This window comes from Trachymyrmex septentrionalis, unplaced genomic scaffold (assembly GCF_001594115.1).
Source record: "Trachymyrmex septentrionalis isolate Tsep2-gDNA-1 unplaced genomic scaffold, Tsep1.0 scaffold13, whole genome shotgun sequence".
Classification (NCBI taxonomy): domain Eukaryota; kingdom Metazoa; phylum Arthropoda; class Insecta; order Hymenoptera; family Formicidae; genus Trachymyrmex; species Trachymyrmex septentrionalis.
In genome coordinates this window covers 6,372,657-6,385,479 of record NW_017304438.1, presented here as the reverse complement: position 1 = coordinate 6,385,479, position 12,823 = coordinate 6,372,657, and the positions used below count along the sequence as shown (strand labels likewise).

General features: G+C 38.2%; 1 protein-coding gene across 5 annotated transcripts in view; it reads right to left on the bottom strand.

Moving 5' to 3' along the window:
• Positions 1 to 12,823, bottom strand: part of LOC108756760 (serine/threonine-protein phosphatase 2B catalytic subunit 2-like) — a 165,382-nt gene that overhangs the window by 47,489 nt on the left and 105,070 nt on the right. For all 5 annotated transcript variants that reach the window (XM_018500788.1, XM_018500789.1, XM_018500790.1 and 2 more), the window contains exons 4-5: positions 8,431 to 8,542; positions 627 to 772 (exon numbers count right to left, since the gene is read on the bottom strand). In XM_018500788.1, coding sequence (XP_018356290.1) covers positions 627 to 772; positions 8,431 to 8,542 — 258 coding nt within the window. The remainder of the gene's footprint in view (positions 1 to 626; positions 773 to 8,430; positions 8,543 to 12,823) is intronic.

Below are 12,823 nucleotides of genomic sequence, written 5' to 3'. Positions count from 1 at the left end.
ATATATATATATATATATAAGTAAAATTATTTTTAATTATATTAATCGAATATTTGATTGGCATTATTTCTTTCAATATTTAGCAGCTATTATCAGGTTCTTTTTTTAGTGTTCAAATCTGAAAATAATTTTATTGGACCATCAAAGTAGGATGCTCAAATATGATGAGCAATGTAAAAGTCTTTTTTTATATTCTAACAACTTGAGTGTCTTGCATAATTATTTTGATAGTCTAAGAAAATTATTTTGTATCTAGCTAAATAATATATATCAAAGTAAATTTTCAGATTTTTATTTTAGCAAAATTATTCTTTCCGTGTAAAAAAGCAATCTCGAATTTAAATTGAACAATAGTTCAAAAGACACTCTTTTCTAAAGTTTCCTGCAAAAATTACCAGGAAAAAGATTCGATCGAAGGTACTGAGGACAAAATAAATATCAATGAGAAGCTTCACAAAGACCTCTCTTATCTAGAAGGCACTTATTCTTTATGTCAAATGTTAATTCTGTACCAACAAAGCTTGGCGTCACAGATTCATTTATGTACATTTTAATACAGAGTTATTCAACACCGTGACGCGCAATCGTCGCACGCAACAACTGGAGCACGTGAAGAATTTACTTACTTTGCGAATGTCTTCTAAATTGTGAATTTCTGGCGACAGACCACCGTGTACGCAGAGGAACTGTTGGTTCATGAGGGCAGCGAGCGGCAAACAGTCGAAGGCATCCATGCACGCGTCGTACACCCTCTCGGAGTATTTTATTTTACCTGAAAGCAAAAAAGGAAAAAATGTCCCAAATTAAAATAACAGATTAGAACTTTGTCCACGCGAGAGTATTTCGCAATTTCTATCAGAGCTTCGTGGCGATTTACAATGATCGTACGAATGTGTCGAGGACTACTTTCATAGCTCCTTTACGAAACGAGATGAGAACACATGAGAGATCGGAGGTTGACACGTCTAATCTGACGTTCGGCGAAAAGGTCGAGATGAAGGAGGAAATAAAGGCGACGCAAGGGAGTCGTGAGGAAAGATCCTGACAAGCCCAGGCGAAACACGCATAGTCGGGCATGGACTACTATTCCGCGAACGAGTCGTAAAAAGAATGGCGAACACACGGGGGGGCTCTATTTCACGTCGCAGTCCTCCGCGGAATAATGGATACTCTCTAGAATACGGAGAGAAGCCGGCTGGCGTCGTCCACGCCTGTTCTGTGTTCCTGAAATTTCGCTGCGCTTTCTCTCCTCCGTCCGCAGTTTCTTCTCTCCACCGTGCCCACGAATGCAACCGACAGCCCGCTCCGTCTCGCGCGAGCGATAAACCGCTCCGGCGGATAAGATCCGGAACGGGTAATCGTTGTCTTATTTCTCGAGCGGCCTTATTTCTAAAACGGACCAATTCCGTGGTCCCGTGTTTTCTCATTCCTCTTTTTCGATTCCAAGTTCGGATTACTTTTACAACTAACTCGTATGACGCTGTTTCACATGAAAATTGTAAAACTTTAACTCTCAGAAGGGTATCGTAAGATAGCTCTCCTCGAGCCATCGCTCTCTGTTTCTGACATGTTTCCTGTTAAATGTGACCTCGGAAATTGACGTGAAGCGAGCTGTATTTACTACATAGAAGGAGGATCGTCGAATCACTGTTCGAGGTGACGCGCGAAAAGGATTTCGTACCAATAAAGCGGAGTAATCTCGACAGGATAAAGATTTGTCGGCTCGGAAGCTAAACGGATCGTCGTCGCTCGAAGTTGCCACTCGAGGACCTTCACGAGATCTCGCAAATGAACGACCAGTTGGTGGACGTAGGAGCCTCTTTGGGGTTGCAGATTGAAGTATTGCGAAACGGATGTCTGTAATATCGCGCCAAGGACGGACTCGGCGAAGCTCTCATGTCTCGAGATTATTAAAGCAGAGAGAAATAAAGAGAAAGACACCATTGTGAGATGTCTAACAAAGACTAATCGACAACATCATAATTAAACCGACAGATAATTAAGGAAAGTAAGATTAATTGTAAATAATGTAGAAATTCGATCGAGGTCGACTAAACGTGGGAACGATTAAAAACAATCTGAAATAAATTTAAACACAGATTATCGAACGGAACTCTTATTGGGTGACTAGAAAATATACAGGGTGACGTATGAAATGTCGTATCGTTTAATTGTACAATTTTCAGACCTTCATACACGGAAAGAATGGTTTTGTCGAGTATCTAAAAATTCAGCTAAATATAAATGTGAATATAATTTTTTCTTGGACCGTCCAAATCGTTAAGTCACTTAAATTGATTGCAAAAATGTTAAAATTTTTTACAGCATTGTCATCAACGTTTAAACATCTCACGTAATTATTTTGAATCTTTTTTATCCCTGCAGCACTAGACTTCATTAGAATTCTCTCTCTCTCTCTCTCTTTCTCGCTTTTGTCAAATATCGAACATACATATCTCACTTTAAGTTCCAAAAGTGTGTACTAGTTCAGCCTTTTGATGGCCCAATAAAATTATTTTTAGACTTACAGCTAGTCAAATTTTTTTAATTACATCAGCAAAACCATTCTTTCCGTTTAATTAATCCTAATTAGTGTTGCGAGATATAAAATTATATTCTATCAATTTTGTTAAAAATAAATGCGTTAAATATAAAATAGTATAACATTTTGTGCGCCATCCTGTATCTTGTGATCCATTCGCAAGAAAGCACGCAACGACTGCTGATCTTTCACAAGCAGTGTTTTATTCTATCCTCGTGACTATTACGCGGAGCACACGCTGGCTGCGTACCGCGACAAAAATGATGATTCTGGCGAAATCGTTGGCGAATTAATTGCGCGTCCGTCTCCCATATTCGCGGACAAACGATCGTTTTTGGCACAGAGATCCATTTCGAAACGACATGCCGTCGCGATCTTGGCGCGCGGCCACCGCGTCCCGGCTTCTAGCGCGAAAAGCGTGCGAGCGACAAAATCGTTCGGAATAATGTGTTTCTCGAGCTCGAGCTTCGGCATGCGAAACTTTCAGGAAGCGCGATCGTTAAGGTTTCCAGCGTCGTGCACTGCTAGATGGAGCCAGATAAGAACAGTCGCGAGACAATCGCGAAATAAGCGCTGTAATACTCTCGTATAGACTATAACTGAATATAACAAAATATATAATAAAAGTATACAATAAAGTACAATATTTTAGTATTAGCTCTTCGAAGAGCCGATATGTACAGTTGAAAATTTGCCGCAGTCACGACAAGTGAGACTCATTCAATTTTCGTTAAATGAAAGACACTAGAATTAATTTGAAGGAACCAAGGTGACGTAACTGCAAAAGAATAAATATCAAATTTACTTGAATACCAATAACTTAAATTTACAGATGTATCGTGAAAAATATAGGTATAATTGCGTAAGTCCGATAAATCCATCGGTTTATCAATTCCGGCGGGATATAAACGAGTGTATCCAACAGAGAAAGGAGGATTTCGCTGAAATATTTAAAAAACTTGTTGCGTTGACGACAATGCTGAATAAAATTTAGCAACGAGCGTCCTACATAATTATTTTGACGGATCGAACAAAATTATTTTCAAATCTGTATACAGTTAAATTTCTAAACACTCGAAAACCTTTCTTCCCCGTAGCTCTATTTATTTTAACATTTTCATACAGGATCGAAGCCGCATCACCGTGTATTACGCTAGTCACGACGCGGAAAAATGATATATTTGGGATATACGAAGTATACGGTGGCAAGGAGCAACCGCGCATTTATCTTGATAGAACCGGTATCGAACTTTTCTATACGTCACGGTTAAGCGCGCTACATTTTTCTCGCGTCATTGTTACCCGAATTGGCAGAAAAATGTGCGCGCGGCAAATGTCGGAAAAACATTGTCGGGAGGGAGGGAGAGCGGAGAAGGGGAAAAAATGCGGGTAGAATCGCGCGAGCGCGATATATTATCCCTTATATTATGCTATGCATTTCCCACTATACAATATTACGCCTGAGTTTTACATAAGACGCGATAGCGACAAGCTCTCACATTGTTGTAATCCACAATGCCCGCTGTGTGGCTACATTAGTTTATATAAAAATAAATATGCACGATACTTCTGACAGTTTATCGAAGTTATATAAAAATTTCTGTTGCACTCGTTTTAAAGAGAAGGGAATGAAAAAGAGAGAGAGAGAGAGAGAGAGAGAGAGAGAGAGAGAGAGAGAATCACCGCGTACCCCCATTTCTGTGCGAGCGTGCTATCGCGACTTCGTATCGCGAGGAAAAGCTTGAATCGCTGGAGATAATCGCAATTTTCTCGATCGGCCGGCACGTGAATGCCGGTATAATACATAGCGGTGGGTAACTAGGCCGCGTAAATAGGCGGCTGCGAGAAAGAAGAAAACGCGGAGCGACGCGGAATATGCGCGAGCGAGGGCGCACCCTCTCGCTAACACACACCCCCTCCTCCCCCCTCCCCCGCGGGGCTCCGAAACGTCCGCCAATAAATGCACGGCAAAAGCTCCGTTAAAACGATGATTAAAGCGCCGGCTGGTAACGTGCACGCGCGTTGGAATTTTCGCGGTTATCGCGGTTATTAAACGCGCGCGGAATCGGGGTCACGGTGCGTGCGCGAACGAGCGAATTTTCGTCGGGTGAACAACCCCCCCCCTCCCCTACCCTCCTCCCCCCCCGGGGTGACTCGCACCCCGCTTAATATCGCAGGCGGAAATGGCATTACGCCGGATTCTGGATGTAGGTATGTAAGAGGAAATTAGAACTGTTCTTCAAAACGAAACCGCAGACACGAGGAACGGACCCTAAGCAAGGAGACGAGAAGTGAATCCGAGTTGTTCTCTCTTGACGTTTACTACACGATAGCTTTTTACGTTTGCAATAATAATAGAGCCGTGAGGGTGGAATATAAAAGGCGACGGGAGAGATGTAACACACATCATGCGGGACTGACGAGACAATAAGGCAACATAAAACGTTTAATAATACATAAAATGTTTTTAGAGGCAGTTAAGAGCGCTATACGACGAATTTATGTCCGACGTTCGTATAATCAAAGTATCATTAGGATACCGGGCGGGTTTACTTGCAAGACATAAGTATGTCGTAAATAATATATTATTTCTCACTCTTAAGTTTTATAAATGAATTGACGTCCTTTCTGAAATAAATTGCTGATAAATTAATCAGAAAAAAATCTGATAATGTATCTACCAAAATGTATTTTGTTAGATAGCGTATTGCTGAAATATTTCAAATGTTACCTGATGTAATAATAGTAATTAATTATTTAGTAATAATTAGAAATAAATAAGTTTTCTAATTATCGCAGCAAAAAAAGTGACAACTCTTTTTGATGGAAAAAGTTTGTAAGTTTTTAAAGTACATGGAACAAAAAATAACATTTTTCAAATCAAATTTTCATAGTGATTAATTTCATTCAGGCAAAAAAAAAAAATATCTGCTGTTATTTTCACTGGTTTATTCTTTTGATACCGTATAACAATGTATTATTAATTAAACCAAACAAAAGGACGAATACATTTATCGGATGGTAAAAAAATAAACATTTAAAAAAATACAATGAACAAAAATGTATTGTAAATACGCGAAAAATATTTGTAATCTTCAAAAATCACATTTAGTTTCACATTTCCTTGAAATTTAAAAAATGATAGACTTAACACTGGACCAGTACCCAATTAGCGCCAACGATGAGCGAGTAGCAATTGTTAGCAGATGAGACGATAAAAGTATGAATGGAACACGCTTGTGTTTTATAAATCTCATCAGCTTAAGAAAAAAGATGACTCTTAATAACTCATCTTAGACAATAGTGATTTTTAGTAATTTAACAAAAAAGATGAGAGAAAAAACATAACATAAGTGACTGGATGGCAGAGCTGAATTAATATTTAGAGAAGTAAAATTAGCTTTTGATTTAATTAATTAACCGAACATTTAATTCAAATTATTTCATCGAAGCCAAAGCTTTATAGCGTTTTCGATTGCAGTTAATTTGAACGTGGGTTAAATTAATGATGTTACATGCTCTACTATTGGTTGATGTTACATGCTCTACTAATAGTACGTCATTAATCCAATCGAGATCGATTCAAATCTACCGCTCTCTCTCTCTCTCTCTCTCTCTCTCTCTCTCTCTCTCTCTCTCTCTCTCTCTATCATCTGAGTTTGATTATTATTACCAGACATTTTTCAGTACACTAACCGAAATGCGGACGTTTCAGCCCTAATTAGCTTCGAAAAATATTGCCCCTTCGGATCTGTCGCTGCAAAGATGTCGATGCGTCCCACGCGGTGCATAGCTCGGACACTCGCGCATTAGAAGCAGGCGGCGTCTCGCGGAAAAGTGTATCGATCGCGGAAAATTGTCCGATACTAGGTCAACCTACGAGTATTTGCAAGGCGTCCCCGCTCTCCGTCTCGGTTTCCCCAGTCGCGTCGTTGTAACATTTACGATGTGAGCGACAGGACGGGAACGAGTCGTAATATACGACGTGGTTTCCTTGTGTGATGATGGGCAGGCAAGTACCGGCTCACTGCTGAAAGCAGTGCGGATTGAACGCGGAGAATCGCCGGAGAGATGCCGGTTTCGATTAAAGGCAATCGTTCGGATTTTTTCGCACGTCGAGCTTTCATTTACCGGCTGCACGTACAAACGCGTGCATAGATCGACGGGAGAGGAGATGCGAGATGAGCAGCTGCGTCCGACGTTAAACACGCCGCAAATCTGGATCTTCTGGTATCCATTGCGTATAAATTGCACCAGGGCAGAGCCCACGTAATGTAGCGTAAACTCACGCGATTAATGTAATCCCGAACGCTCGTTGGTTGCGAACAAGCTCGAACTTAAGCGGAAACAACAAGAGAGCGAGAATCGCAAGCGTTCCCTAAATGCCCCGGCCGTTCGGGGCGAATGTAACGTGCTGCTGATGTCCGGCGGTTTACGATCTCGTAACTTATCCGACGTGGGGTACACGTGGACGAAGGACTATGGGGAGGGACACACGCAAGTCACAAGGTCGATATTGCACACGCAATACGAGTTATCGCTACGATCGAGTCTCGTTATTGCAGCTTTTTTACTGCAACATGGCACAGCATAAGTGTGTAACACATATCTTTTTTATTAATTCCAGAGAATTTTTCATAACATAATTTTCTACTTTTATTTTATCTAAACGGGACAATTTTGTAGTATGTAGAATAAAAAAAAAAAAAAAATAAGTATGCGAATATAAATTGTGACAAAACTGTGAAATATGAATCGTTTAAAATGATATTGTCACGCGATGGTATAATATTTATACTCTCAGCACGATGCGATGGCATGAAAACAAATATAAAGATAATATAAATTAGCTCCATTACGAATTCCGTTAATTAGGTTAAATATATTCCCAATATTACATTTACACAATATTCTACAAAACAATATGTTTATTTCTGCATGCATTTAAAATTAGATTCCAATATTTATGCATGAGGATAGTTTATTTAGGTAATTAGTAAATAATACGATATTAATATTTTTTGTACAAAATCGATAAACTTACACAAGTTTACAAGCAAACTATTACTTTGAACTAAACGAGCTACTTTTTATAGATTTTCTTTAAAAAATTATGTATTTAAATCCTTCATGACAACTAAAAAGTAAATTGAAATGAAAAAAATTCCATACTTTCGTGACTACTGATCAAAATTTCAAGATAACGATTTGACTTGCATCGTTTTTAGCTTCCAAAAAAATCTGTAAGAAACACATTATCTGGTTCAAAGTAATTTTAAAAAATACTTTTTGTAAACTAGTATTATCTTTATAGTTGACATTATGTTTTCTCCGTTGTAAATATATTCATCTACGAAACCTACATAAACTAACGCTTACAATTTTTATTCAGCTTTCGGTTCTTTCTCGAAAGCCACGTTTTGTTACTTAGACCGTAATTACGACACACGCATGTATGTTAGGCGCCGAAGTTCGCGATGTAGGTAGGTGGATGAGCTGCATAAATTTCGCCGCCGCGCAAAGCTAATTCACCTTACGAGGCAACACCCCGTCGTAACTAACGTGGCGGAAGACTTAATCTGAGTCGAAAATTATTAAACAGGAAATAATTTCTTATTACGACGCAAAACAAAAGCGGGCCACGGCTAAAAAGCGTGCAACACGGAGCAGTATAAAAGATTCAACGACGCGGGGAAATGAATATTTCGAGATCGGAGGGAGAAAGAATGGAACGGGCTTTCTTCCTTGCAAATTTTTGAAGAAATAAGAAAAAGACTTGCAGTCTCCATAGATTGTAAAACTGCTCGTTTATGATATATACATTTTTTAAAATCATAAATATGAATACAAGAGAAAAGCTTGCTCCCTCTCGAAGAGGGTTTACTTACATTCCTGCTTAAATGTGAAGTATTCCGTGAGATGACGGCACTCGTGGTTACCTCTGAGGAGGAAAAGTGTGGTTGGATGGCACAATTTCAGCGCCCACAGGTACAATACGCACTGAAATAAAAACGAAGACATACATGTTAGATAAAGGTAATTCACCGTGTAATAACGCTGATACAATTTCGTAACCTTTAGATATAAACTAACTTATATATATGGTCGACACAATATATTTCGAAATAAATATTTTTTAAACGTACTTATAAATATATAATGTTGGAATTGTCTTTTATGTGTCTGTCAAAATATATAAATTAATTCATTTCTGTGGTCAGTTTTAAAGTAAACATTTGTGTTAACGTATATTCTCAATAGATAATAAATTTTTAAGTAAATTTTAATTTTCTCGAGTTAAATTATTCAATTCCGTTGTTTTACTTAAATTAATGGCATATTGAGTGGGAGTAGTGACAGGTTATAGAAATGATTAAAAATAACTTCAAATTAGGTATAATTAGACGTTATGAATTTAAGTGTATTCTGTTAGATATAAACAAAATAATGGTAATCCAATCTCTTGGTTAAATAACATTTTCTTGTATTTAACTTTTATGTGTGTCAAAATAGAATTTAATTTTTGCATTTCTATAATTGTAACGTAAATAGTGTACGTACTTAATAAATAATAAATTAAATTTAGTACATATTCTCCAGTTAAATTGTTTAATTAATTATTTTAATTTAATTAATGACATATTGATTAGAGCAATAGCAATCTATGGAAAAGATTAAAAATAATTCAACATCATGAAATTAATAGTGTAGTTATAAAAGAAATTAAACTGTCAATAAATTATTAATAAACGATCTATTAATAAACCGAATCGTAAGAGAATTTTCGAAAAACGATCAGTGCCAAAGAATCTATTATGTCAGCTAAAAAAAAAATATTTTACAAGGAGAAATGGAACAAGCGTCCAAAACATAAATAACAAATCAGCTTGCGATTATACTGCATCGACAATATCACGATCCTCCTATTAAATCGAAACAATTCGTTAGTCTCCATCGAGCGGCTCCAATCGAAGATCCCCGGTTTGATCGGCATTCCTCCGCTTTAATTACAGAACTTCCGTGTCGACATGAATTCGAGCGACGTGCTGCCGACAGATTGCATCGCAGAATGCATTCGGACCTCGCGAGATTCTCTCCGTAATTTAACGTGCTATTAATCGGTGCATCGGTCGAAGAGAGATGAGAGCTAAACTCACAACTGCTTAATTTCCTACTCTCTTCTCTCCTTTCTCTCTCTTTCGTTATTTGTATATTTTTGCTTTTACGCTTTTCTTTTATTTTCGTGTTCTTAAAAGACTTGTCCTAGAATAATAATAAACGCCTTCTCTCTCTCTCTCTCTCCCTCCCTCCTTCTCTTTGTCTCTGTCCCCTTTTCTCAATGACAACGATGCCATTAATAATTCTGAAACGTATAATAGTGCTTAAAAGTGAATATTTTGGCAACGGAGACCTTACCAGCAGTTCTCTCATCTTGCAAAAATGAATCGGGTGGCGAAAGCTATGACTTGCATTTGGCTTGCGTTTCGTTTGCTTTGCACTCAATAAAAACATTGCACAGTTGCACAAGGTATGCGTATTGTACACAGGGTGAAAATTATTTAATAAACGCGAGAATTGCTCGCCGAAACTCGAGAAAAAAATAACAATGTGAATAAATTCACACTGTAGAACTTAAATATAAGATGTTATTGACTGTGTGTTATAAAGTAATAAAAGTATAGATAAAATATTGAGTAGCTTGCCTCGATCGTGAAATAAAAGTTGGAGTTTTGAAACTATTCTTCGATGGAGCGATCGGAATTGTCGGAATTTGGCTGTTATTCGGGGCGAAGTGCGTTACGCGCGAATGCATTACTAATTAATATTATTCGTTGTAACACACAGACCACTGACCCGCATTAAATTGGCAATGGCCGTTGCTAACGAACGGCGGATTTCGCACGAATTTTGTGTCCGCGCTAATTAGCTCGCTCGCTCGAATGTGGCGGGCCGTAATGACGATTCCATTAACTTCAACACGGTTTTAGATAGAAAATGGGGAGGGACAGGGCGCGATTTCGTTGGGCCTTTTATGTGGTTAACATTTGTCCCGCATTCATTGTCCGCGGCTATTTAATAATCACGGATGATGCGGCACTTTTAAACAGGCTTAATTACGCGCATGAACAATGTGAATTAAAGCTTTTATAGGCACCGCACGTTCGCCGACAATTTTCTTGTAATGTGGAAAATTTGATCGAACAATCTTGATATCATCAATATGCAAAATGCAATTGTATCAAACGCAAGATTTCTTTACCTTGTCAATTATTTAATACCAATTTTAACCGGATAGAGAATTCAATAGAATCCAATATTTCTTTTCATAATTTTTAAAGTTTTCAACGTATTTCAAAAATTAAATTTCTATTCAACGATATAATAATAGTCTTAAAATAAATGAAAAGAATAAATTTATCCTTCGGCAATTCAAAAGTTCAATTTTGGTAACACACTCCACATTTTCAATCGCTTATGACAAAAACTAGTTGACATTTCATCATTTTTAAAAATCATCAAAAAAGATTGTAAAAATCAAGTTAAAAGTAATTGAAAAATTAGTAGATAGAGAAAAGATGTCTCAATTTTAGAGTGTACACAAAAAATTAATACAAAAAATGGAACACTGATACAATTTGCAAGCAATTATATTTCTTCATTAAAATTTATAGCATGTCAAATTAATATGTTTCAATAAATTTAACATTTATGATATAATTAAATTAACACATTTTTATAAGATATTTTTAACAATATCCAGTGTGATAGATACATGACAAAACGATACAGTGTGGAATCTCCAAAGGAGATTAAAGGCAAAATGAAAACCAACTCGATATTATTATTCATCCTGGAACGATTTTTCTCCTTTAAAAAGTTAATCTTTGCCTAATCTACCGAGGAAAGGATAGCTGAGTGGCCCTTCCCAGTCTTTCGCGACTGCAGAGCGTAAAAGGGGAGAAATCTCTGAGAAAAAGTTGAAAAATATTCTAGCACCGTGGTCTTACGTAAGGTGAGACAGATGTGATTACGATTGAAACCGCTGGACCGGAACATTTAACCTTTGTGCATCAAATCGATACCATGGAACTACCAACATCGCATCGCGGCTCGGCTCAGTGGGATAGAGGGAAAGAAATGTCACACACATTGGTTACATAGGATATTTATCTCCCACTCTCGCGTCTCGCAGGATCGCAACGTCGTGGCGACGGTTAACACGTACGGCGGTAGGGGTATCGATAACACAACGCGGTTTTTTCAATTTTGCATGACGGCGCGCTTCCGAGAGCGAGATAAATCCTCGCATCCGTAAAAGCCAGGGCGCCGGCAATTTTTTTTCTTAGACTTTCGAGGTCAATTATTTTCTCCCTGCTGACCCGATCGACTGTCTACCGTCGTCCGCCCCTCGCGTCGTTCCGCGACCCTTCTTCCTCCACCGTCCCTTTGCGAAGTCAACGGAGCGGCTGCTCGTTCTCGCCTTGTCCCGGCCGCTATAATTACACGCGAGGGCCCTCATTGGCATTGTAACGAAATAACGCGCTCGTCCTTCAGGTTCCGCCGCGAATCGCTCGCGAACGGCACACTCGTGCTCTCCGCATCGGATACATAAGTCCCTTATAAGGGCCATCACACACACACACACACACACACACACACACACACACACACACACACACACAAAATGACATGAACTGCATAAACATAGCATAAGACCGCTGGGCCGATAAACATCTTATGCAAATCAATATGGTGTCTTTTTGTCAGATGATCTAGCGGATTGGTCTAGCGGTCTTGTGCTACGCTTATGTACTTTATGTCATTTTGTGTGTGGTGGCCCTTACACGACGATTGTGCGAAACGCATATAAACATAGATTGACAATCGAACTCGTACATAAAATTAGAATTCTTTTTTATTTTTAATTCAAATTTGTTAAGTTCATTCGTCGTCCAAATTAATAATATCTTCTTCAAGGCGGAGAATCCATTTGCGTTTATATTCCAATGATGTTCCCACAGTTAGGGAAGTACTCTCGAAACTCTTCAATTGAAATAGTCAAGATGCCGATTGAAACTTCTTTTTCCAACTTAACAAAGATTTGTACTACTTAGAAACACGCTGCTTTATCTTCGTAAATATTTTCCAATGTTTTCATAATTTCTTTTAAAGATTCTTTTCAGTAAGAATTTTGATAGTGATTCCTTCAATACCACTTGAGATACTCAACGTAATAAAAAGACGCCTTTGCTAAATGAACAATTATCTATCATACACACA